This window comes from Sceloporus undulatus, chromosome 4 (genome assembly GCF_019175285.1).
Source record: "Sceloporus undulatus isolate JIND9_A2432 ecotype Alabama chromosome 4, SceUnd_v1.1, whole genome shotgun sequence".
Taxonomy (NCBI): Eukaryota; Metazoa; Chordata; class Lepidosauria; order Squamata; family Phrynosomatidae; genus Sceloporus; species Sceloporus undulatus.
The window spans coordinates 177,325,094-177,351,680 of record NC_056525.1 but is presented as its reverse complement, the minus strand read 5'-3'; the positions used below and the strand labels follow the sequence as shown (position 1 = coordinate 177,351,680).

The following is a 26,587-nucleotide window of genomic DNA, read 5'->3' as shown; positions in this document are numbered from 1 at the left end:
ACCTTCTGAGCTACAGAGTGTGGAGAATGCTGAAATTAATAGTGAACATTTTTCAAATAATACAAATGACAGCATGTATAATTCTGGAACATACCCATTCAAATACTGATTATTTCCTAGTCTATAAAATGCCAAAAAATACTCTTTCAAAGTACACAACATAAAATTTTGGCCTGTTACAGACTGCCAAAATAAAGCTGTTTCGGGTCTCTTTGGAGGTATGCTGTTTAAATGATGCATGGGTCCTACGAGTCCGGAGGTCGCGCCAAAGCCACACTCCATTCCTTAGCACTGGAGTGCAGCTTTGGTGCAGCTTCCAGATTATTAGGATGCATGCATCATTTAAACAGCATACCTCCAAAGAGACCCGAAGCAGCTTTATTTTGGCAGTCTGTAACAGGCCATTGTTAGATTATATATTATTATATAATAAATATTAAAATATTATTAAAACAACTTATTATTAAATTAACCGTAGAAGCAAGTTCAAAACCGTATCCATGCTGACTTCATTCTTTTCCTGATCTAGACAGTATTCAGGTCCAAACCCCCATAGCTTCAAGAAGAGTTCAAAGGCAATTGTGACCTTCCATATGCTTTTTTGGTTTTGTTTTGAACAGCAACTGCCATAAACCCTCACCAGCATATCAGTCTGTCAGTCTCTGGGGAAGATCCTGCCACCCCACCATCTTAAATGAAATATTATCTACAGCTCGGCTCTAAGAATCACACACATCTGTAATAACAATGATTACTACTACTATAGAAGCACCAATGAACTACAGATTCTTCAGATGGGATGCCTTCATCATTTCACTGCTGAAAATATCAAGAGTGCAGCCATCATTCTAAGATAAAATCTTCTCGACAACATACATGAGCCAAGCAGCGACCAATAACATGTTCCATTTGTGATAAGATTTCCATTCAGCATCTTTCAACTACCATAAGGCAATTAGAGAAAGCTATGTATTATTTGCAAATTCTGATCATCTTGCTAAAGTCATCAGAAAGGCTCCTACTGCAGTTTTCTGACAGTCATCTGATATACAGAGACTGCTAGTGAAAGCTTTCCTTAGAATGCAAGTCCAAAATCCAGGATCACACTCTTGTGAATGGATGTGTTGCATAAACATTTATTATTATTATTATTATTATTATTATTATTATTATATCCCATCTTCCTACCAATAATGGGATTCAAGGCAGCTAACAACATATCTAAAACAATACTTTTAGGTATCCTAAGAAAACCACCACATTTAGGAGCCCAATGACTGGCAGAACCTACTATATTGAATAAAACATCACCTACTGGTGCTGCCATGTGTTTGAATGCAGATGTACAGAATGCCATCTTCAGTACATGAGGAAAACAGACTGGCATATATGCTTCAGGAATCAAAAGTCTGCAATCCTGACCCCAAATTGTGAGCAGCCAGTAGCTATGTATTTTACTTCAGACTCTCTGAGTTGTCTGAGTTTAGAACTGAGATGACATCTCTTTCAAGTACTTTGGATGTAAACAAGAATTTCTGGATCCACTGATTATGGGGAGGGGGGGTAGAAGAAGGAAGGGCAGGCCACACCAGCTGATAACCACAGAGCAATAACAAATGTTCTTCAGGTTATTTCAATCTCTCACATTTAAATTATGAACTGCTTAAATATTGGCTTACTTAGTTTTCTACTCAAACCTCAGGTGAGTAAAACAAGGAAAAGGAATAAACAAGGTGGGCTTCTGAAGTGGAACTCTGGTCTTGCAGTGAAACAAAAGATGTGGACTACAAAGGCATAATCCTTTCAGTTTCTATCATGACAAATTAAGACAAACTAATTGAATTTTGTGCATATGAGTGAGTACTTGGGGAGAAAAGAACATGCATATCTATTTGTGTTTTACTGCATTAATGACATTGGTTTAAACTAGACTAAACTACAAATGAAGCTGCTTTTATTTTCATTAAAAGCAGCACTACCACAGCCAAGATATATATGAAAAATAATATACTGTAACTCTTTTTGACATGGACTATAGCATAACATAGAAATGCTTCCATAGCTGAATTATTTTCCATGTCAAGAATCTCACTAAACACAAAAAAGCTAGGGTACAAGTAAGAATTTTATGTTGAAGCCCTTTTCCCTGAAGCTTTCCCACAGCAGGAAATGTCTAACTTCAGGAGCATACAGTTAGAAATATCCAGAATATAATTCATATTTGAACACGAAAGCGAACAATAGAAAGCATGGTATCAATTGCAGAATTTGCACAAATGCTGCAAAATTTATCAACCCATTTTTGTGTATTTTAGCAAAAAAACTCAAGAAAAATAATGGCCTCAAGTAATTTGCTATTTACAGTTAAAATGTGCAGAGATCATTACAGTTAATTCCACGTGAAATACAAAATTTAGCTTTAATATACAGGGAAATACAAATTTAATGAATACGCTAAAACCTAACAATGGAAGTATGACTTAGTGGTTATATGTGAAAAAGTAACACCCATATCCATCAAAATGTCATCACACAGATATCCTTTTTTGCTTGTATGCTTGTACCTAGATTTTCAAGAGGTGGTCACTTCAAATTACTGAAGTGCAAGCTTTCAGTGATTCAATTGCCCTCTTATGATCTACAACGGCTTTTTGAAATTGCAGTGTGCAGTAGCAGTACAAAGTTAGAGTGGTTGTTGAGTTTTCATCAGATTTGTAAAGATGTCAATTACGAATGCAGCAGCAAATATTACAGAGACCCCTCATCATGATTTAAGTAATCTTTCGTTAATATTCTTTAATAACTGTGCTTGGGTTAAGGCACTTTCCTTGCATTAAGTCCCCACTGCCACAAGTGAGCCTCTTCAAATCAAGCACAAGCTACTACCAAGCATTATCTTGATTGGCCTTACAAATGGAGTGGAAAGCCCTTCTGAGAAATTCAACTCATGATGATCAAAGATATCATACCAGTACATAATCTGTTAATGCCTTTAGAAATTTTCAGAAACTTCAGTGAGTCCAAACAGTTGATTAAAGAGAACATGTAATCCAATTGTTGTAACAACTCAACTGGTTACTGGTTGTTTTCTGGGCACAAAACAAAGTGTTGCTTATGACTTACAAAGTTCTATATAGCTTGTGTCCAGACTATCATAAATATCAATATGAGCCTGTTGAATGTTATTATTATTATTATTATTATTATTATTATTATTATTATTATTATTAACCTTTATTTATAAAGCGCTGTAAATTTACACAGTGCTGCACATACAATCTTTTTAATTGGACGGTTCCTCCATCAATCCCACCACTGTCATAAACATATTTGGAGAAGAGACACTTCTTAGTGGCTTCTCTCTGGATGTGGAATTCTCTTCCATAGAAGACTTGGTTGTACCTCCTCTGCTCTCTTTCCACCAGCATGCAAATACCTTTTTATTTGGACAGGTCTTTGGCAGTTAACTGGTTGTGGCAGAACAATCCTTTACTGGATTCTGCTGCACTTTTATTCTCCTTACTATGTTTTTAAAGTGTCTTAAATATCTTAAATTATTGTTTTTTAAACTGGGTTGCTTATTTAATGACTGTTTAATTTTTGTCATTATTAGGTTTTTAGCTGTATATTGTCTTAATCTATATTGGGAGCCACTTCGGGTCTCATGTCAGTGGAATGTCAGAATATAAACTGAATAAAATAGACATATAGGAGATTATCAAATGGAGACTTACCATCGTTAAAACATAGCTACTGTGACAGTGTGATGGCCAGTTGTGCTGTGTCCCATGATTAAATTGTCATGGAGGCATCCTGCTCCTCTCCCCTCATCAAAGCATTGGTACAGAAGTCATTTTCTCCAATAACGGAAGTTCCAATTATTGAAGAAATGGCTGCTGCACGAATGCTTTGATGAGGGGAGAAGAGGGTGAAGCCTCCATAATCATTTAATCATGAGAAACGAACATGCCTGGCAATCACACCATTGTGGTTTTCAAACAATTTAGCCACATTTTATGAATGGTAAGCCTCTGTGTGATAATCTCTGTAGAGATCTGTTTCCTGGACAGAAACAGAGTGAGGGAGTACAAGTCTGGGATGATCTCAGATACAAATAAACTGAATCAAGTATTCATCTGGGTTATGATTTAGCTGGGAAGAGCAGTATGAATGATAAGCACAAGCTCAAGATTCAACAGACAAGGGTGTTGCAGATTTGTTGTCGCTGTGTGCCTTCAAATTGTTTCCGATGATAGCCATTTTTCCTGCAGCAAACACGCCTGATTGATACACATGCATTGGAAAACTCTAAGCCCAATCAAGATTCATAGAGACATGGATGAAATATTTCAAGGCACATCCTCATTTCAGATTTTCAGCAAAGAACACTGATGTAGTAACTGGTATGATCACCTTGCCAACCTGAACACACCTGATCTGGCCTTATTCTGGAAGTCGAACAGGTTTAGGCCTGTTTACTACTCAGGTGAGAGGCCACCAAGGGAATAGCAATCTCAAAGTACAACTAGGAGAGCATCTTGTTTGCAATTCTGAAGAATAATTCCTGACAGTCAGAACTAGTAATACTAGGTTAGATGGATCCATGGTTTCGATCAGGCTGCTTCCTATGTTTCTGCTTTTTTAATTTAATAGAGCCCAACACCACTCTGAACACATCTGATCCTGCCTGAAATCTTAGACAGGCACTGTTGCCTATCAGAGCTGACAATATTGGGTTAAAAGAATGCATTTTTCTATTTTTCAGAATCAGGCATTACTGTTATACTAAACTGATGAACCTCATATGAGGATAGTTCCAAAGTAACATCTAACTAGGAGTGATTGCTATTCTTTTAAAACAGGACCCATTCTATTATATACTAAGTCCATTCTGTAGCTAAGCAACAATAAATAGATCTTCAGCAATGAAAAGAGAGGTAGCAGAAGGAATAAATGCAGTGGATAGGCAGGAAAGTGGACTCATATCTGGTTAATAGTTAAGATAATGTAAGTAAGGCTTGATGTGTACTTACACAGTGACCAAGCTAATGGAAGCAGGAGGGAGAAGAGAAAAAACATCACTGCTGAGCAACTAAAATATAAAGCGATTACATTAAAATAGCAGTATAAAGCAATTAAGCTTTGGTTTGGAGTTAGTACTGGCAAGGGATATCTGTTAACAAAACGGAGGGGATGATGAAAATAAACCATAGTTTTTTCAAGTTTCATGGGAAAAAAAACTACGACTGGGCTTAGAGAAAACAGTCTGAAGACAGAAGAAAAATACTGGGAGCATCTTCTTGGGTTCAAGGGTTTTAAATAAAGCAGCAGAAGTATTTCAGTTGTTAGCTTAAAGAGTTTAGGATTGGCAATGACATGTTTATTCTGAGTCACACAAAGCAGCTGTATTGTTCATAACAATGAAACTCTCACAAACAACAACACTGAAAGTGTCTACACATATGAACAGAAAACTCAAAATGAAATACAATGGACACAAATAATTTTCTTAGTTTTGCCCAAGGCCTTCTACATGTTAACTGCCATTTTCTAGACCATTTTTCTCTTACTGTAGATCTGTAGGTTAAATTTAAAACCTTATCTAGATCTCCCCTGTTTCATAATAGATTACCATGCACTGCTGCTGTTAAGGAAAAAAATCACCATAACAAACAGTGCATTTCATGTTCTCTACATATGCAACGGGTTTTTTAAAAAAATCATTTATTACTTATTCAGTACAATGTTACATTACAAGTTACATGAACATCTTGTGTTTAAGTGGAACAACAATATAACCATGACATTATAGACATCATTTGGGACTATTTCTTACCTCACAGCTACTCAGATCTAGAAACACCTCTTTCAAATTTTGGTTACAAGCAAGACCCAATAGGAGTGCTCTGAAAAATAAATTAATACTGTTATAGAACACCCGAATGAAGAATGCCAATCAGCAAGCTGGAAAAGTCATTCCCGTCATACTGCTATTCTTAAAAAGCACCTGCAGTATTAATTCTTAAAATGTCCTATACCATATTTAGAAAACAAAAAGCAATGTGCCCTTAATTCCAGATTTTAGGAAAGTCCCCACAGGGTTTCACACTTCATCTTCTCCCTGCTTTTCACATCTTCTCTCCTCCACTGTCGCCAACTCTACGATTCTATAGATCAGAAGCTACTTGAAGGTACACAATAAAAACAACAACAGCTTACAAATGTACACAAGTAAATGGCCACTGCTTGCCAATTCATGGAAAAAGTAGTTCAAACTAGGAAGTAAAGGAGAGAATATATGTATCTGAAATGTCCTGAAATGATATGATGAGACAATATGTTACAACAGCTTTGTGTGTATGTGCCTTCAATTCCTGAATTTTATAGTTTTCATAGGCAAGGAATATTCAGAGGTTGTTTTGCCAGTTCCTTCCTCTGAAATATAGCCTACAGCACTTGTTATTCATTGGCAGGCTCCTGTCCAAGCACTAGCCAGGCCAGACCCTGCTTAGCTTCAAAGATCGGACAGGATCTGGTGCCTTTGGGGTACTTAGGCTAGCATACAGCCTTTTCTCTAACCCAGACAACACAACATTACATAATACCAAAACACTTGTTAATTATTTCTCTTCATCCATCAGAACACTTTAAGCTCTTTACCAATTTGACTGATTGAGATCTAGATATAACATTGCTTAGATATTATTCCTGCTTTCTTCTACTACATATCCTGACATTAGGGCTCCATATCCTAGGTCAAAGATAAGTTTGTTCAAATGAACACTGGAATTCCCATTTTTGCTATATAGTTATGTATGTCTGAATCTTACATTCACGGGGGTGCACTCCTATAACCTTCCTACCTACCTATAGTGTTGCACAGAACAGTGTCACCATACAATGACAAGAATTGTCTTATCCCCAAATTCATAGTGACTTACTTTAGAGGCTCAGGAGGGAGTTTAGTTCCTGAAAGGTTTATCTGTGTCAGAGCAAGAGAACTGCTGAAAAACTGTTTGAATGATGGAGGAACCTCTTTGCCTTTTCTGGGGGAAAAATACAGAGAACTAGTGAACATCCCAAATTCCTTAAAGATCATAAATAATATATGCTGCTAGAATCTAGTAGCTACTGTTTATTAATTCCCACATAAGGTCTACAGTAAATGGGCTTAAGTTACTTTGTTTTTACAGTCTAAAGAGACAGAACTACTCAAACTGATCACATTAATATTACAGCATTCATACACCACACTCAAAACATCTGGGCTCAAGGAGTAACATCGTATGAAAACAACGCGTATTCTCAACCCAGTTGGCAGTGTACAGGGTTTAACAACAAAGATTAAGAAGGAAACACTAAAACTGTCACCAAAAGGAAGCAGTTTTCATTTGTCACTTCAGTTCTTCACGAAATACATTTTTTAAAGGCAAATCAGTATTCTGCACAATACTATAATGTTCTTGCTCATACAATATTAACTTACACATGTGTTTTAAAACTGCATTGTACAGTAATTGTTTACTTTGCAAAACTGTAAAAGTCAAGGTTTTGTATTGTGTTTATTCTATAAATTCTCTATTATTTTAAAGGATCACTAAGAATAAAATAAAGTAAAGTAAAGTCAAATAAAATAAAATAAAATAAAAATAAGGGACAACTGATAGGTATACACAAGAGTTATTTCACAGATGACATTCCCTAGATTACGGAACAATGGATGCAAACTACAGGAAAAGAGATTCCAATTCAACATTAGGAGGAACTTCCTGACAGTAAGAGCAATTCGACAGTGGAATACACTTCCTCCGATAGTGGTGGAAGCTCCTTCTTTGGAGGTCTTTAAACAGAGGCTGGATGGCCAATTGTCAGGGATTATTATTATTATTAAACTTTATTTCTAGAGCGCTGTAATTATACACAGCGCTGTACAAAGTCGGTAAAATTAAGGAGTATATAAAAGCCTGTCCAAGGCGTACACTCTAAGATAATAACAATTAAATAAAGGAATAGATAAAATTACCATGTAGAAAAGAAAAGACAAATTAAAAACATCAAATATAAAAGCAAATCACATCACATCAAACATTATCAGACAGCCAGATGATAATCACAAATTCCCTGAGAACGCTTCCCTAAACAATATGGTTTTCAGCTCAGCCTTAAAGCTGGTTGAGCCATGCATGCAGAGGAAGAAGGTTCCAGGAATGAGGGGCAGCAAGAGAGAAGGGACGGATCCAGGACGGGGCAGAGAAAATCCTGGGTTGAGAGAGGAGACTTTGGCTACCAGAGCAGAGAGTGCAAGTAGGGATGTAGGGAGAGAGAAGATCAGTTAAATAAAGAGGGGCCAGCCCATGCAGGGCTTTAAAAGTGAGTAGCAAAAGTTTGTACCTGATGTGGAAAGGAAGAGGGAGCCAGTGAAGGGAAGACAACAGAGGGGAGACATGATCATAACGGCGAGCGAGTGTAATAATGCGTGCAGCTGAATGCTGAGCAGGGATGCTTTGATTGTGAGTTCCTGCATGGCAGGGGTTAGACTGGATGACCCTTGTGGTGTCTTCCAACTCTATGATTCTATGACCTCTTGAAAAACTGTTGCACATTCCATACATCTGTCCCCACATATATTTCATCACAGTGGTGTTTATCACACTATACTCTTATAGTGCTACTATTCCACTCTGACTGCTCTAGCTGCCTCCTGTTGCATTCTGGGATTTGCAGTTTTAAGGAGGGGTATTTAGAATTCTCAGGCAGAGAAGCCAATACCAGAATGCAACAGGAGGCAGCTAGAGCAGTCAAAGTGGAATAGTAGCACTATAAGAGTATAGTGTGATAAACATCATAGTCATGCCACCTAGCAAGACTTTCTACCACTTATTAGCACATAGCCAGACTGAAAGAGATGTTTTTGTACCAATGCAGGAAATTCAAATTCTTGGAAAGATTAAAAATGATGCATTGTAAAGTCAACATTCATGTCTATAGGTTCTGAGGCTTTTCTATGGCAACTAAATCTTAACACTATATGAGGATTGATATTCCCACATCACTATGAAGAAGATAAAACTTTCCTACTTTTCTTTCTTCCAGTATATTTCATATACAACCTCTACAACTGCACAATTACAGCAGTTTGATACTACTATAACTTCCTTGGCACCATCCTATAGAATTCTGGGATCTGTAGTTTGGTGTTCAATGTTTATTTTTGCCCAAAATATTCCAAGCTTCTAGTTTGATTTGTATGCCTACATCAAAAATTACATAAATGAAACACAGAAATCAAACCTTATACTGTATTGTATAGCTGTTTATTTAATATCCTTCCTAGTTAATTTTTATGAGTTCAAGGAGTGACTCAGTTTTATCTTTGTATGTATCTTGATATATTGTATGTTATCGTTGATATGGTCAGTTGACTAATCAATAAAACTTGTTGTTGTTATTTAATATCCCCCCTTTCTCCTGACATAAGACCCAAAATAATTTGTAATCTATTTACAACATATATAAAAGCGAATTATGGCTAACGAGCTGGTGGTAAAAAAGCTAAAAACTAATTATGTTACTGTGTACACACGTCATTTCAACAATGATATTCCGTACACAGCAATAGCTTGAACAACTGTTGCACATACCTATCATATTAAAGGACTATAATTCAAAACTTTATAAAAGCATTTAAAATAACAATAAGAATAAAAGTACAGATCATGCATCCTATTAAAAGATTCCTCTTCACAATCAGCTAATTGGCAACTGCCTGCTTAAATAAGGTCTTTTCCAGAAGGAGAGCAGAAATGGACCTATGGTAGCCTTCTCTGAAGAGAATTCCAAAACTCAGGAACAGCCACAGAAAAGGTCCTTGTGTGCCTCACCAAACAGGCCTGTGGCAATTGAAAGATTCAGGTAGGCTCATATAGGAGGATTTTTCAGATAGCCTGCACCTAAGCCATAAAGGGCTTTATAGATAATAACCAACAGTTTAAACTGAAGCTGTTTTAACAAGGGAGTTATGTGTAACTAGCTCTAATTAGCAGTCTGACCACAGCATTTTGGGCCCACTGAAGTTACAGAGTGTGCTACAGTAATCCAAATGGGATAACTATTAAAACCAGGGATACATCAAATATTTTCTACTTTAGATATCTGCTTTGAAAGCAGCATGTTCAAAACAATTCAAACCAGTTATTAAAAATACACCTATAAATTATTTAAGTTGCATCCTGTTTGCTCAGTTACTTTTCTGGTTGGCATTCTTTTCTTTTTTCTTCACTATCAGAATCTTCCTCATCTTCATCTGCACACACCATCATGTTGGCTATGCATGCAACCTACACTCCTTAGTATACAAGGACTTGCAACATTGCAATTCAAACACAGGCAGTAGAACTAAATGGCAGTATGGGCAAACAAAGAAACAGACAGCAAGGTTGAAGATACAAGAGGAAGCTAGAAGAACAGCAGAACTGAATGAACTCTATCACATGAGGAACTTACTGCGCAGTAATTGTAGCCCAAACATTGCCTAAACACTCCAGAAACAAGGAGGAGGGATCATCTGTCGTGCTTCTAAAATGTAATTGAGGCATTCTGCTGTTCTTTCGTCGACCAATCATTTGCGGAGAAGCCATTTCTGTAATAACAGAAGATCCTGTTATTACAAAAATGGCTTCTCCGCGAACAATTGGTCGATGGAAGAACGAGAGTGCTTCAGTGACGTTTCAGAAGCATGACGGATGATCCCACCTCCACGTTTCTGGAGCGTTTGGGCAACGTCTGGGCTATGATTACCACGCGGTAAGTCCCTTGCGTGATAAGGGCCAATGTGTTCACAATGGGTGCTGAAAAGTCACTTAAGCATTTGCTGATTTTCAACATTTATGAAACAGAGCATAAAACAAGGTAAGTAGATTTAAGGTTAAGACAGATTCATAAACGTTGTAGGCAATTCTCATGGCAATGAATTAAACTTCTTCCAACATCTCTGGTATTCTGGACAGTGGCCAATTTATTCCCAATTATGTAGACACACAGGATGAGCACCAACATATAAACAAAGAGGCAACCAGCGCATGGAAATAATTAAATAAGAATAAAATTGAAAGAGAGCCCTTTGAGATCTTTTAGGACAAGGGGAGATTAATGACACAATAAAAGTATTATTTTTTAATGCTGACCTGTGAGAAAAAACTGTCCTGGATACATTTAGTGTGGCAAGATGCTGAAGGCAGCCATGAAGAAGTGCTCCACACATCTAAATGATAAGGAGGAAAACAGTTAAATGTCTCCAGAATATAATTTGGAATACAAAAGCTGAAGTTCTCTTTAGTAAAAAAATAAATAAAACTACCATGTCTAATGGACACTCTGTATTGGATAAATCCAGATGAGCAATGGCATTTGGCTGAGCCAAAAAACTATACAGAAACTGTAAGAGAGAGGGAGAGAAAGAAAATATTAATTTCACACATAATTTGAAATTCTTTGAATAATAAGATAACTATTTTTCTAAGATATTAAGATTTCACCATTATGAATATTACAACAAGCAGATTTTCAAATTCAAATTCACTTTCTAAAGTGCCGGCAAGGTGGGGGGGGGGGACTTGCCTCCTTAAGATCCAGTGATGGCTTTGACAAATATGCCTCAGTTTTAAGTAATCAATACATTATGTATCTATTTGTAAGCCTTTCTAATCCAAAAATAAATTAGAATGCTAGCCACTTTTCTGTCAAAATGCACAAATCTCTCTAGCCAATTTAAGTCAAACCCCTGCAAAATGACAGCTATTAATTTGCATTTGAATCTAGTAATTCTTCTGGATCCAGCATACATATTAACACATCTTCCACCCAGAATTATAATTTCCTCAGGCTATTTCAGAAATAATCACACCAGCCTGGAAATCAGAGCTCTATGTACATCCAAACAAGTTAACAAACAAGTTCTAACACAAGGCTATCTGGGCCCATCTGACAGATGTTCTGTAAGGGGTGGAAATATTTCTCTCTCCCTTTCTTTGTGCCACAGTAATAGGTAAATATTCAATTCATATTCAATGAAATGATTTGATATCTATTTCCCCAATTAATATTAATATATCTACTGGATTTATTTCAATCATAAAACAATTCTATAACCCAAACTGATGATGTATGTTTTATGTTCCATATACTTGCAAACCTACACCTGTATACATGTGCACACTACATACCAAGGCAAGATAAGGGCTCAAGCCCATTAAAAGCAGAGTCACTTGTTGGCTTTTAGCAGTGTGGAAAGTTAAGTATGAAAAATGTTAAAAGAAAAGCACAAGATCCAAATAGCTTTAGCAATTTTATCCTTGCCTCAGTTCTTCCTTTACAAACACAGGCAAGACATAGCCCTTTCTCACGTTTTCTTGCCTGAACTGGGAAACACAGGCATCAGAGTTACATTTACTTTTGATTCTATAGGGCATGCCCGTCCATTACAGGAGACTCTTTTATTTTCCTGAGACAGGAACTTCAAGGAGGCTCAAGTCTAGTTACAATACATTCTTACTTAATTTTATTCTCAAGATTTTGGAACACAGGTATGAATGCTGGCTATCTTCACTGACTATAGAAAAGTGTGGAAGATGGCAAACATACTCAGTGGATTACTCCTTTTGCTCCTACTGAAAAGACGGTATTGATTAGGCCCAAAAAGGAATTTACAGAACGAATTCCACTCACAGGTTGTCTAAAATTAAGTGGTTTGGGAATTATAGGTTTGTATGAACTACCAGAAACACACATTCTTATTTTATTTTATTCTTCACACTCCATGAAGTAGGTTAGAATGCTGGCTATCCTGCTTTTTTCACAGACTATAGAAAAGTAAGAGAAATGGAAGATGGCAAATACACTCAGGAGATTACCTCTTTTGTTCCTACTGAAAAGGTAATATCGATTAGAAGCATCACTGACTGGAAGCAACAAGCACTTCAAAGAACAAATTCTACTGACAGGTTTTCTAAAATTAAGTGGCCTGGGAATCCTAAATTTGTACGAACAAGAAGTAGAGTTTTGCTATTCCTGATAGGAACTTTGTCCTCATTTTTTTCTTTTACTTCAGTCATCACTTAGTTGATCATCACATTAGGTCAAAAGCTGAGGGGGGAAAAAGAGCACCTACTGAAAGATCATCACCCCGAAGAATATTCCCTGAGAGATCAAGGTGGGTGAGTGTTGTAGCTAACAGCTGGTTGGCACTCAGTGATTGTGAAAGGCTGTTCACCCCTGCAACAAAATGGTCAATGTTTTAATTTGTTGTACATGGTATAAAATATGCTCTATATTGTGGTGTCTAGAACTACAGAATTTCTATGAAAAATTTAATAATATCCTGTTCTGCATTTCAGCAAAACAACATGAATACTGAAGACAAAAGCATTGAATACTGAGGATAAAAAGCTCTGTAATAAGAGGCTATGCTTTCTACAAACTCCTCTAATTCAGTACTTAAAGGTAAAACCATGCATTACACAAAGAAAATAAAACCATATAATGCAAGCAGAAATATCTGCTGGAATTTGGCCTCGGATAAATAATTCATCTATAAAATCATAAAAGTAATTGCCATACAGATTATCAGAAGACCACTTCAACACTGCAAACTATGGTCCTTTAGAAAAGGATCAACCATTTAATGACTTTAACTATCTCTCTCTCTCTCTCTCTCCACATTTTGCATCTTTCTCGCAATAGTGGTAGCTTACAACATTATTTAGCTAGAGCTAAAAGCACAATTATGACAGATTTAAACAAATTATCATATTAAAACAGCCAGAAAATTAAAACAATTAAAAAAAATCTTTACAAAGCAGAAGCAAAGAAGCGAGCAAAGAACGGAACATAGAGGTACTGCACAGAGAGCTGAAGTGTCCTACTCTTCATCCAACTGACTCATAGGCTAAATGACAAAAGCTAGAAAAATGATGGGAAAACAAAATTTGATAAAATGTTTACTGCTAACCCCTTTCCATGTGACCTTTAGTGGGGTATTCTGACATAAAACTGCTTCATGTTAGAAAAGGGAGGGAGGGGGGAGAGAAGATATCAAAAAATTAAAGTAAAAGACAAAAGGGAAATCCATAAAAAAGGGTGCAGGATCACTATAAAGAAAAATACAATGTTATAATTTACTGAAAAAACTGAAAACCGCTACAGGAGCCGTTTATGGTTATCCCTAAAGGACATTACAGGTATGTACTTTTTTAATGATATAATTTTTATTTGTGCTTTTGTTTATGATGTGTTTTTAATCTGATGCATTTTACTTGATGATTTTAAACATTTTAGTTGTAACTGTTGATTTTATTTGCACTCTACAGCTAGCCACCACAAGCACAATTTCTACAGTAAAGACATCTAATCAAGTTATTAGCTGATCATAATGAAAAGTAAGGAGGGGGGAAATGATGACTCCAGATTCCCCCCTTGCACCGTGCAGCATTGTTGAGGGGAGGTATGTTTGCTGGCCTCCTATGGAGGTATGTTTGCTGACCTCCTATGATGATATCATGGCACATGCACTGTGACGGAAACTGTGGGGGCAGTGCAAGAGTGTTTAAAGGCTCTCACTGCCCTCTACTCTCCTCTTTTAGTGAAGGAGAGGTCTCTGGAACTGTCTTTTAGGTCATGAGACCTGAGGGTGAGGAAGGAGGTTTTCCTTGGGGCTGACCTGGGAGTTCAGCCCTCACCTTAAGTAATGTGACTTGGGAGTTGGATTCCCCGGTTGGCCTTCCAGTACCAGGCCACCCTGGGACCAACCCAGCATTTGGGTCGTTGGGACTCAAGTGTTCCACCCAGGGGAAGCTGGGGAGAAGGTCTGGGAGACACCACCTGCACTACACTGTTCCCGTCTTTTGCATATCTCAGGGGTTTAAAACTAAATAGATTGATAGTTGTAATAAAGTGCCTTGTATTCAACCCAAATCTTGTGTGTGATCTCATTCCATGGTTGGTCAGCAAAGGGTTGAATACACATATCATAACCAACAGGAATATCTGGCAAATGATTTTAAGTCTCTAAAGTTTTAACAAGTTCATCCATGGTATCACTGAACTACTGGGAAAACTTTGAACTTAGTATGAAATATACTTAACATACTGGAACAAAGATTCACCAGAGAAGTATATTAACATGTGCAACATGGGCCAAGATTCTGTTTAACACAAGTGGAGTGTAAAGCTCCACAAACATAATTACAAAGATAGAGGTGATGGCAGCAGGAGCTGGGAGGCTTGCAGTTTCCCAGCCATTTCAGAGGCTGTTCCAGGCCATTCCAGTGACTATTCCAGTCTGGGTAAAACTGTGCTCATATGTCATTGTGCAAATGCATAAACATCTTGTGTAAGAGGGTACTGGATATCGCCTTATGCAAGGATCTAAACAGTACAACTACATTACACTGTTAGTGTAATGCCCCAAGAGAATCCAGTCCTGTTTTTAAAAGTCTGGAGAGGTTATTAATTACAATTCAGCAGAATGCCTCATATGAAAAGCTAATTATATGTACTTTCAAAAGTCATTAGAAGGCATGAAAAGCAAGTTATTTCCAAACAGAAGTAAACTGTATAGCTATATTTGTGTTTGGGAAAGAGGATGTACTCTTTTACATTCTTCTGTGATAATCTCCCAGGTGACAGGCAGAACCAGTTTCTGCATCTAATCTTTAATTTTAATAACATTCAGCCTTTAGGCTTCTGAGAAATCTTTCCAACTGTGGCTAAAGCAATGAAGTGCTGTCTCCAAGCCAGAGAAACACTTTAAAAGATAAGTCAGGCAGAAAGCCATAAAGCTTCAAAAGACGAAATAGCTGAAAATTCTTGTCAGAGACAAAGAAAACAGAAAGAAACAGAGAGAGACAGACATAAGTTTCTAATTATATAGACTTATACAGACCAAAGTTTCTAATAATATAGTAGTATTAGTATTAGTAGTAGTAATAGGAGTAGTAATAGTTTAGTTTGTGTCACTTAAAGAGAAAGTGTAAAAACTCAAGTAAGACTTCCCTGGCAAACTAAGCTTCTTAATTTGCCTGGAGTTGAATATCAGCTGTCAATTGTCTCTTACTCCTGAAACTGTGCTGTACAGAACAGCCTAATTCTACATGTACATAATGTCCTTGGACATGATAACTGCCACTGAACTGGAGATGAGTTCTTGCAATTCACTATCAAGGTCTAGACTACTATGCCAGTGAGACAGTGGCCCATGTAAACAGAAGGTATGTCATGCAAGATATGATTCAGCTGTATGTTGCCTACCAGCTAGATTGATTATAAGCTAGAATAAATAAATAAACAACAACAATAGTAGTAGTTGTTGTTTCTTACCCACCTCTCCCCAAGGATCCAGGTGCTTAGATCACAGAGGCCCAAGGGAAAGCTCATATATAATGAAGTACATTTGTTAAACATACCTTTAGGTGATAATGAGGTTTTAGATAAGTTTAATTGTGTCAGCCCCTTAGGTAGTTTGGCAAACTGAATACTTAGTGAGGACACACCTGTAAAAAGATTTAAAGAAAAACAATGAAGCCCCACATCAAAGTGGTCTAGTGTTTACACTCTCACAAGTATTACATTTCCATATCCACTAATAATGTGATTTAACTCATTCTACATTGTCATTGTGACAACTTATTTCGCATAAGTTTTTGAGGATGTGCCACAATCTTTTTTTCCCCTTTTCTATAACAGACTAGCATGGCAATCTCCTAAAAATTGCTCAGAACTGTTGCACTCTGGCTTTTGATAGTCAGGTCTGAAAAATGGGGCAGCCACCTATTTTGCAAGGCTGCTGTGTACAAATAATAGATCTAGATATAAATGTCATAAAAGTGTACTTGTACTCTTATTATTTAGCTATTATTTATGACTCAACTTTAATAATCATAATCATAATCTCCTACATATAATCTTAAGAAGTATAGATCCATGTCTATAAGAGGTCTCAGCATAACAACTATAAAAATCTCAACTTTTTCCCTCCAGGAAGTCATAAAAAGCCAAACTGGGGTAAAACTGATATATGTGAAATACAGATATCCCTTCATATAAGACCCTGAACACACTTACTGGGAATCTGTTCCAGTAATACCAGTGGAAATTAACATGCAAGTAAACAGGTTTGACAAGAATGGCAACTTTTGTACATTAGAGTCAAATGTTCTTTCAAAATTAATGGTGCCATAAATTGTGAAAATAAAATGTGACCCTGTGTCCTTTGCCCCCAGAGGAAAGCTATTTAACTTAATGTCTTTCTTGAAGTGAACACATGTCAATATATACCTACTCCTGAAATACATAAGAAAATAAATGAGCATTCCTACCCTTTCACAAATTTGACAAATATCCAGTCTTACTAAATCACATAACTGATGCTTGACACAACTTAGACTGAATTCTAGAGATTTAAACATAGTGTTGTGTTATATAGAGATTATTTATCTATTTACAGTATTTATACCCTGCCCTTCAGCCCTAAAGGCTCTCAGATCAGCTGACAATAATTATTATTTTTAATTGGATGGTTCCCTGCCCTCAGGCTTACAACCTAAAAATACATGACACAAAAGGAGAAGGGAATTGTGAAGGGGAAGGGGGTCAGGTCCAGCAGTTCGTCTCTACCTCTGAAGCCTGGGCCAAGGCAGATGGACTGGAGGAATGCCTCCTGTTCTTAGTCCAGGCCAGGCCCAATAGGTTTATAAAGTTACTATTAGTGTACAGCCAGGTTAAACTGGATGGTTATGATATTGATGACAGAAATCACCAACTCTTTTATCTAAAATTATGCTGTTGTTGAGTGCTTTGAAGTTGTTTCTGACTTATGGAGACCCTGTCATGGGGTTTTCTTGGCAAGATTTGTTCAGAGGAAGTTTGTCCTCTGAGGAAGTTTGCCTCCCCATGAGGTTGAAAGCAAGTCACTTGACCAAGGTGACCCACTGGGTTTCATGGATGAACTGGGAATCAAACCCTGGTCTCCAGTGTCTGAGTCCAAGACTCAAACCACTACACCATACTGGTGCTTACTAAACATAAACATATTTCCCAAAACCTTATTTAGAAAAAAGTAACATCTCTCTTCAGGATAAATATAATGGTTCTAGATATTTTTCTAAATAGAACATTTGTATCCTGCTCGACCTACATTCTCAATTATTTATCTTCAATTTTCTTTTACTTAAAGCTAACTTCTTTCTGTGACACCAAAACAAGCTAGTCTTTTATTAAATTTATGGGATTCATAACCAATAAGCATTGCTTGGTGTACAGTCTAAATTAAGGGACAGCTGCTATGCAAATGGGGGAGGGGTGGAGATCCCTTGCTCATATGTGAACAAAGGATATTTACCGAGCAATGACACTGGGCAGAATATTATATTATGCTGACAAAAGCTATATGAAATCACACTAATCCTTTTACTAGGCTTATATCAGAAGAGAGAAAACATAAGTTTTACAGTACCTCTATCCTCCAGGGGGTTGCTTGCAAGGTTAACTATATGAAGTCCTGAGTTGGGATTATGGGATAGGGCATTTGCCAATTTCTGTGCAAAATCTCTTTAAGGGAAAAACAAAAGCATGAAAGGAGATTATATTATCTTTTGTATCACGCCACATTTAACAAGTTAATATGAACTGATTACTTAGCAGTTTGAACACATAATTAAGAAGGAGATTTCATACAGTATAAAAACTCTTTCACTGTAAAGGGTGGCTTTGCACATGGACTGTGTTATTCAGCCAAGCTTGGATTTTCTGCAAGGTGGCAAGGAAAGTACAGACATAAGTGTGCAATGGACCATGCCTACTTGTAGTAACATATCACCATTCCAGATTTTTTAATGGTTTGGTACATTTATGTTTGAGCTACTGAAAAACAGTATTTTCTGTTTCTATGAGTACCTCTGAGATGTGGAATATATAACACAACGTTTCCAAACTCAGACCTGTTTTCCCAATACAACTATCGTTTTGGCCTGGATGGTTTTCTTTCTTCCCTTCTCATATATTCTTAATAATTTTACATGTATCTGTTTATATTTACTTCCATACACAGCTTCAAACTTTGTTCTTTCATAGCTCAATGAGTCAAAATCAAACTACACAAGTCTCATATAGTTAACAGTATTTATCCTTACCTAAGTGAGAAGTAAATCTTCAAATCAGTGTGAGGTACATAATGGAATTGCAGTCATTTCTAATACTAGTGGGATTTACTATTACATTTTTATTGTTTAATAAATATTGACTTACGTTCGAAGACCAGCATTTTCCAGTACTAGCTCTTCCAGTCTATTGGATCGGCCCACCACTCTCAAGATCTGCTCGCAAACATCAGCGGACTATTGTGGGGAAAAAAGGTAATGCTGATTATCAATGAAAATATACCAGTCAATCCAATAATGCAGTGAATAATGGTCTACCATCTTACAGGGTACTCATGCCACAACTGCCTTCATGTGATGGGATGCCATGGAGCTGTTTGTAATGTTTTATGACTGAATCACTGCATGACTTCACATCAGACTTAGAAATTCACAGAAGGCATGGACTGCTGGAAACTTTAGCTGAGTGGCTGTCCATGCGTATCCACACTGTGAGCCACTCACAAAACATCAAAAGGCTATTTCAGAACTCCCATCAATCAGAACACAGCTGTTGTTAGCAATATGGCCCATGTTGTGCAAAAAGAGACTGCAGTAAAGACTTGACAGCAATTTAGAATCGTAAGTGGCAAAATTAAAGGCAAGGGTGATGAGTTTAGTGAGCCAGTATCCCTCCCTATACATGCTTTCATAAAATTTATATCCCTCTATGGCAGATATTATTTACAACTCCTCAACCCAATTCATGACCTCCATGTACTGCCCTTTTTCTGGCAAAAAGAAGAGAGAGGATGGATTGCCTCTTTCAGAAACCTCCAGGAGTGCTTATTCCAATTAAAATACAAAAACAGAACTTAACTCTCAATCTCTATCCAAACAAAAGCAGTCCAACTCAAAGGAGTTTATCGCACTGGCCCTGAAACGGGCCCAGTGCATTCCGCGCGCACGGAACAGGATGGGGCCAAGAACCCCATTTTACCGCATTGCGTCCTCGTTCCATTCCAGAGGGCACCATTTCTGAGAACACTTTAGAACAGTCTTCAGAAATGGCACCCTCTGGAACGGAACAGGGACGCAATTGGAACGCCTGGCAGCAAAGGCGGCGTTCCAGCATGCGGTAAAATGGGATTCTTGGCCCCATCCCGTTCCGTACACTCCCGCGCGCGTGCACATTTTAGAATGCACTGGGCCCGTTTTAGGGCCAGTACGATAAACTTCATAATCTCATTGGCAATTTTGTTGTCTTGTTATGTGTCTTTAAGTCATTTCCAATATGTGGTGACCATAAGATAAACCTAGTCAGCAAGATTTATTCAGAGAGAGTTTGCCTTTACTTTTGCCTTCTTCTGAGGCTGAGTGCTAACTTGCTCAAGGTCACCCAGTACATTTCCTTGGTTGAGCAGAGATTTGAACGCCTGGGGCCTTAGCACTCAAGCCATTGTACCACATTGGCTCTCTTTCATTGGCTCTATTTCTCATGAATTATATCATTTTAAGTGCATTAACTTTTCCAGACCACTTAAAAAGGAAATTCCTACTCCATAATTTTAGACTACCTGACATCACTAAAAAATAAGGTGCTTCATAAGCTTTTTCAAGTGATGGTTGCACTTCATTACAACCCACTGCATACAGAACTGCAGCAAAGATATTACTCAAGAATTTCTGCTTACACATTCCCTTTTCCTTAGGATTATTATATCCTAAAGTTATAATGAATTCAAAAGAATTAAGTTCCCAAAATGTTGTGACTCTGCAAGTCACCTTTTACCCTAATACTTACTAACTTCAGATCCTTGGAGGAAAGTTTTGTAAACCACTGATTGTATTCCAGGGCAGCAACTATTGGTATTAAGTCCCTAGGGAGTGAAAAAAAGTACAACATATTGAACACAGAATATGGGGTAGAGCAGACTTGACAGAAACAATATAAGGTGAATGTTTTATCATTTTGACAAGCTGAAATGGCAAAGTTGATAGACTTTTTACATCTGCAGAAAAGAGCAATTAACAAATTTATAAAATTATGGATATGCTCTGTCTGTTTTGGAATATTTAAGGTTAATGTTCTCTCAGTGGAATTAATATTTTCGCTGTTTGGTTATTCTTATATAACCAAAGCAGCACTGTATATCTATTATTTAGTATTTTTGTTGTATTTGTACTTTTTATTAATATTTTATTATCATAAGTATATGCACCAGAAACATGTAACCATTATCAGACGATTTTAGAGGCCTTTGTAAATATAAAGGGAACCTTATTAGAGAGCTTGTTAAGGATAACAAGAAAGAGTTCTGTTCTGTTCACCACTTTAATTTCCATGGAATTCTGGGACTTGTAGTCTAGTGAAATATTTAACTGTTCTTGTCAGACAGCTCTAGTGACCCTCCAAACTATAGATCCCAAAATTCCACAGCACTGAGCCATGGAAGTTAAAGTGTATCAAACTGCTTTATTTGTGCAGTGTGGCAGTCTTTCTTCCAGAGTTACCTTATACTCTAAGGATCCTGGTGTCTTTTAAGACTCAGGAAATCTAAAAAAATATTTTTTTAACTTTCCACGCAGTCTCTTCTCTTATTGTAAAAGAGATCTCTCAAATAAAAAAGGTGGTTTTCTTTCCTTTAATGTTAGCTTTTTCATTTTGATATGCTGTCCCTCTGTCACTTTCTCCCTTAAATGGGAGGCACACGGTTAAATTCTTGCATAATAATCACATAAATAGCATATTAAATACTTCCAGATTCATACTTGATGTATTAACTACCACCCTATATCATTATTTAATGAGTACCTAATGCTGATATCCAAATATTTTAGCTAATAGATTATACCATGAAAAGGCTTTGGGTTCATGAGTAATATTCTTTCTTTCTGTACTTCTTTTATGAGTTTTGAACTACAGTTGTGTTGTGACATCCAAACTGGGCAAACTATAGTTTGTATACAGAAACAGAAAACAAAGCATAATCCTCCAAGGCCATTATGAACCAGCATCAGAACATCTAAATAGAGTTACTACAACTCGGGTAGGAATGCATATTCCTACAGGCACTTCCAATTAGATTTTCTAGGCTGCATCCACACTGGAGAAATAACCTGGTTTGGCCCCGCTTTAAGCGCCTTGACTCAAGGCTATGGGATTCTGGGAGTTGGAGTTTGTTGTGGGCCCAGAGCGGAGCGGAGTTTAAGGAAGGAAAGCCCCACAACAAACTCCAACTCCCAGAATCCCATAGCCTTGAGCCAAGGCACTTAAGTGGGGCCAAACCGGGTTATTTCTCCAGTGTGGATGGCAGCTAGCCTCTGTGTGTTTCACTGGTTGAAGAACAGATATCAAGCTATATACACTTTCAATAGTCCCTTTTAAAAACAGTTTGTCATGGGGGCACTGGGGAAGCAGCTATCTCAGAAACCGCACTCAGACATGCAGAACTGATGATTCTTCACATCATGCTTTAGCTGTTTATGCCTGTGTGTATGTGGATGCAGAACAGGATCTATAAAAGATGTACTAGTACACCTATATTCAATACTGCATCTGTGTTTATTTTTGTACCATGATTTATCTATGGCTGCAAACTAAATGTAGAAGGTGCACATTTGTTCCTGATGAGTTGCTAGGCATAAAGTGTACCTATAACAGCACACTGAAGACATACACTAAATCTTGTTGTCCGTTCAAGGTGCAAGCACTAATTTGTTTAAGGTTGAATAATATAACCATCCTGTTCTTTTCTGTATTTTGACCTGCAATTTTAAATAAGTACAAAAGCTTTGAGGCAAGAAACATTTTTCAAGCAGCTACAATGTTACCTGTGGCAAACCCCTAACAAGCAAGCTCTTTTTTCACTTTAGGTTTCCTTCTAGACATTTAAATTACTTAAGGATATAGGCGATTAATGAGCAACTTGGTACTTGATTGTAACTATAATTTTTAATGACCATTCCAAAACAGACTAGTAATTATTTTTTAACTATTTTTTTTCTACACTTCAGTAGGTAGTACTAAGGTTTTAGCAAGTTGCACAGTACTAAGGTTTTAGCAAGTTGCAAGTTGAAGACCATTATTATGAAATACAATGACCTAAAAATACAAATCTCTTAAGCAGAGATAGGAGTCATGTCACGTACCCCCCCCCCATGGTGCTAGTCTGGACTGTTGTATGGGTTGTGCTAGCATGGGCTTTTGGAATTTCTGGTCCCAACAACATCTGGAGGAACATATGATGCCTAACCCTGGCCTAGGACAACACTATAGTGGATGCTCAGGAGCACTATAAGAAATTTGAAAAGGGAGCTTCTCAGACATGATTGTCCTATGGGACTGCAGTTCAACAATATCACAATTTCGCTTAAATATTCCACTGATTCCTGGGCTTTGAACAAGAAGCTATTTTTTGGTATATTAAACATAATTCTCCACAGTTTTTAATTACTTCACAGAAAACAAATCTCAATATTTGATTTCCGCAAACCATTTTCTATTTAAATTGCTATTTCCTACTAATAAAGCAGATTGGTAGGAATTTTAGAATCACACATTGTAAATATAGAGGAAACCATCTAAGTCACAGTTCATACATATATCCAGGAACCAAACTGGCATCAGGGTTTATTCAAATCACATGTGAAGGTTCTTATGCTTCCTGAAAGGTATGGTGGTTGCTAATGGAAAGAATTTCTGGCCCTCCCTAATATGAAACTGGTCTATGGGTCTGTGGCAGACCTCATCCAACATGTGCAAGCAAGCACTATACCAGGAATCACATCAGAGCAACACTGCAGAACATACAGTTATTGTGTTGGCATCCCAGAAGTCATAATTAGACAAACTGATCCTTTTACTTTTTTTTTCTTTACATAAAACTGAACAAGGAATAGTCTTCCAAACACACAGAATATCAAGTGCTGTGAAAATAACACCAAACTGGAAACAAAACAACTGGAAACAAAACAGCCAGCAAGTTTGTCAGATTTCTATAATATACTTGAGGGTCTACAGAGGTTTACACAATATCTTACTATTTACCTGTGGTCAAGATGGCTAAAGTCTTGTAAATTCAATTCCCTGGTATCTTGAGTCAGATAAATGGTATCAACATCCTAGTAAGAAAATGAACAATGAAATATCTTTTAAAGGAGAACTTTACTTTGCAATGCAAATTCCTGGGATAATAAAAAAAAAAGAGAGGTTGTTTGGCTTTGGATGGGTTTTGTTTTGCCCCTGTCTTTGCACAGCAAACTGAAAATGATCTCCACCCATGAAATTTCTGTACTTACCCACTGAACTTCTTCCCTATATGGAAAACCAAGCCAGTCACAAACACACGCATACATTTGAGAAAAACCTCCTAGAAACAAACAAACAAAAAAGCAACACAAACCATTTGTCTCTATGGAAAATATATTCTTAAAGCTGATGCAAATATGTTAAAGACACAATCTATTTTTATTTCCTTTGAGCCTATACACTATGCTGCAGGCACAATATGAAACTGACCAAGCCTGAACCACACTGTCTGTAATATATCGTAGCTAGCAGGTTACCATGAAACATAAAAATAGCATCTTCCCACAGTGGTTAAAATGGCACTCTGTTCTAACTGCACCTTAGAGCTAATTATACCTTTACCAAACAGTATAAACAACTACCATAAATAGAATTAAATCTTTTCCAATATGGGTGATTCCGGAAAGTATACATTTCAGTCCGAAAACCCACTCACCACATGGTCCTAATTCTGCCACGGTCTGGCTGTCCCACAGGGTCCGGAGATTAACCAGCCGTTCTGGTGGCTCCATTATTACTTTTTTCATTATTCTCCTGGATGCCAGAGAAAAACATACATATGAATTAGGTTGATCTTACAAAAGTAATTTTTATGGACTAAAATTCCTAGAATTCTCCAACCTTACTATATTATACCTAATCAAGAGGACTATAAAGTGGACTACAAGGAAGCTTCTTTGTTTGAAGAAATGTGGTTACATGCCAAAAGCACATATTTCAATGATGTTCTTGGTAAAGCTATTAAGTTCAAAAATAGGATCTTGTTTTTTCAAGGGACGATAGTGAATGGATTAAGCAGCAATAATAAGCAAGGGAATCGGAATACTGAAAAAGAAACACGTGGGGCTGGGATGACATTAAGCAATGTTAAAAGCGAATTAAACAAATGCAGGGAAGATGGACTGCAATCTAGGTGTTGTTTGAAATAAAAAGACAGAGACTCAAACTAAATGTCACTGTTTGTAAAAATTAAATCATTATTGAACAATCAAGTTTTCTTTCCTCAGAACTGAGAAAACAAAGCATAGTCTGAGTAAAACTAACTGTTAATTTACTCCTTTACACTAGTTCAGTTCAAACACTACAGCCATACTATCACAGAATCATAGAGTTGGAAGAGTCCACAAGTGCCATCCAGTCCACCCCTCTTGCAATGCAGGAATATACAATCAAAGCACTCCCCAATAGATGGTCATAAAGTCTCTGTTTGAAACCTTCCAAAGAAGGAGACTCCACCATTCTCTGAGGTAGCATGTTCCACTGGTGAAGAGCTTTTACCATGAGGGAGATCTTCCTAATGTTTAGGTGGAATCTCTTTTCATGTTCCTTGAATCCACTGTTCTGTGTCCTAGTCTCTGGAGCAGCAGAAAACAAGCTCCATTCTCAATATGGCATCCCTTCAAATACTTAAACAGGGATATCATGTCACCCCTTAACCTGCCGGCTAAACATACACAGCTCTCTGAGCTGCTCCTCATAGGGCATGGTTTTCAGACCTTTCACCATTTTGGTTGTCCTTTTTTGGATATGCTCCAGCTTGTCAACATCCTCCTTGAACTGTGGTGACCAGAAATGGACACAATATTCCAGGTGATGTCTGACCCAAGCATAACATCTGGTACCATTACTTCCCTCGATCTCGATGTAGCCAAGAATTGCATTAGCTTTCTTAGCTGCCCCATCACACTGCTGACTCATGTTCATCCTATGGTCCATTCAGATGCCTACATTCTCCCACACATGTTGCTGTTAAGCCAAGTATTCCCCCATCCTATATTCGTGCATTTCATTTTTATTGCCCAAGTGTAGTATCCTACCTTTCTCCCTATGATTTGATAGCAATAAACAGTTCTCTCCTTGATACTACCTTCCACTACCTGGATCACAATAATCATGATTTGCTGTAACATCCAAATGAAAGTCATTAACTTACTTTAAACTATTTCTATTATATGTTTAAATCCCGACTGAGTTAGTTTTCTAGACTATACCAAAAGGTAACACAAGGGATATAATTATATATGTACACATTCTAAAACATATTTCTAGAAATTGGAGGTGGTTGGGTAGGTGGTTAAAAGACCAAAAAAGCACAATCTATACATGTTCCCACATACAGACAAGATGGGCTACAGTCTTCCCACTGAGT

The 26,587-nt window shown here is 37.2% G+C and overlaps 1 protein-coding gene across 4 annotated transcripts in view; it reads right to left on the bottom strand.

Annotated features, from left to right (window-relative positions):
• Positions 1 to 26,587, bottom strand: part of CARMIL1 (capping protein regulator and myosin 1 linker 1) — a 193,970-nt gene that overhangs the window by 75,441 nt on the left and 91,942 nt on the right. For 2 of the 4 annotated variants that reach the window (XM_042461443.1, XM_042461446.1), the window contains exons 6-18: positions 24,875 to 24,972; positions 24,429 to 24,499; positions 24,178 to 24,251; positions 20,932 to 21,007; positions 19,297 to 19,385; positions 18,506 to 18,600; positions 16,458 to 16,544; positions 13,166 to 13,269; positions 11,357 to 11,434; positions 11,184 to 11,260; positions 6,942 to 7,046; positions 5,837 to 5,906; positions 5,034 to 5,045 (exon numbers count right to left, since the gene is read on the bottom strand). In XM_042461443.1, the coding sequence (XP_042317377.1) occupies positions 5,034 to 5,045; positions 5,837 to 5,906; positions 6,942 to 7,046; positions 11,184 to 11,260; positions 11,357 to 11,434; positions 13,166 to 13,269; positions 16,458 to 16,544; positions 18,506 to 18,600; positions 19,297 to 19,385; positions 20,932 to 21,007; positions 24,178 to 24,251; positions 24,429 to 24,499; positions 24,875 to 24,972 (1,036 nt within the window). The remainder of the gene's footprint in view (positions 1 to 5,033; positions 5,046 to 5,836; positions 5,907 to 6,941; positions 7,047 to 11,183; positions 11,261 to 11,356; positions 11,435 to 13,165; positions 13,270 to 16,457; positions 16,545 to 18,505; positions 18,601 to 19,296; positions 19,386 to 20,931; positions 21,008 to 24,177; positions 24,252 to 24,428; positions 24,500 to 24,874; positions 24,973 to 26,587) is intronic. The other 2 variants (XM_042461444.1, XM_042461447.1) reach the window with 1 other exon arrangement.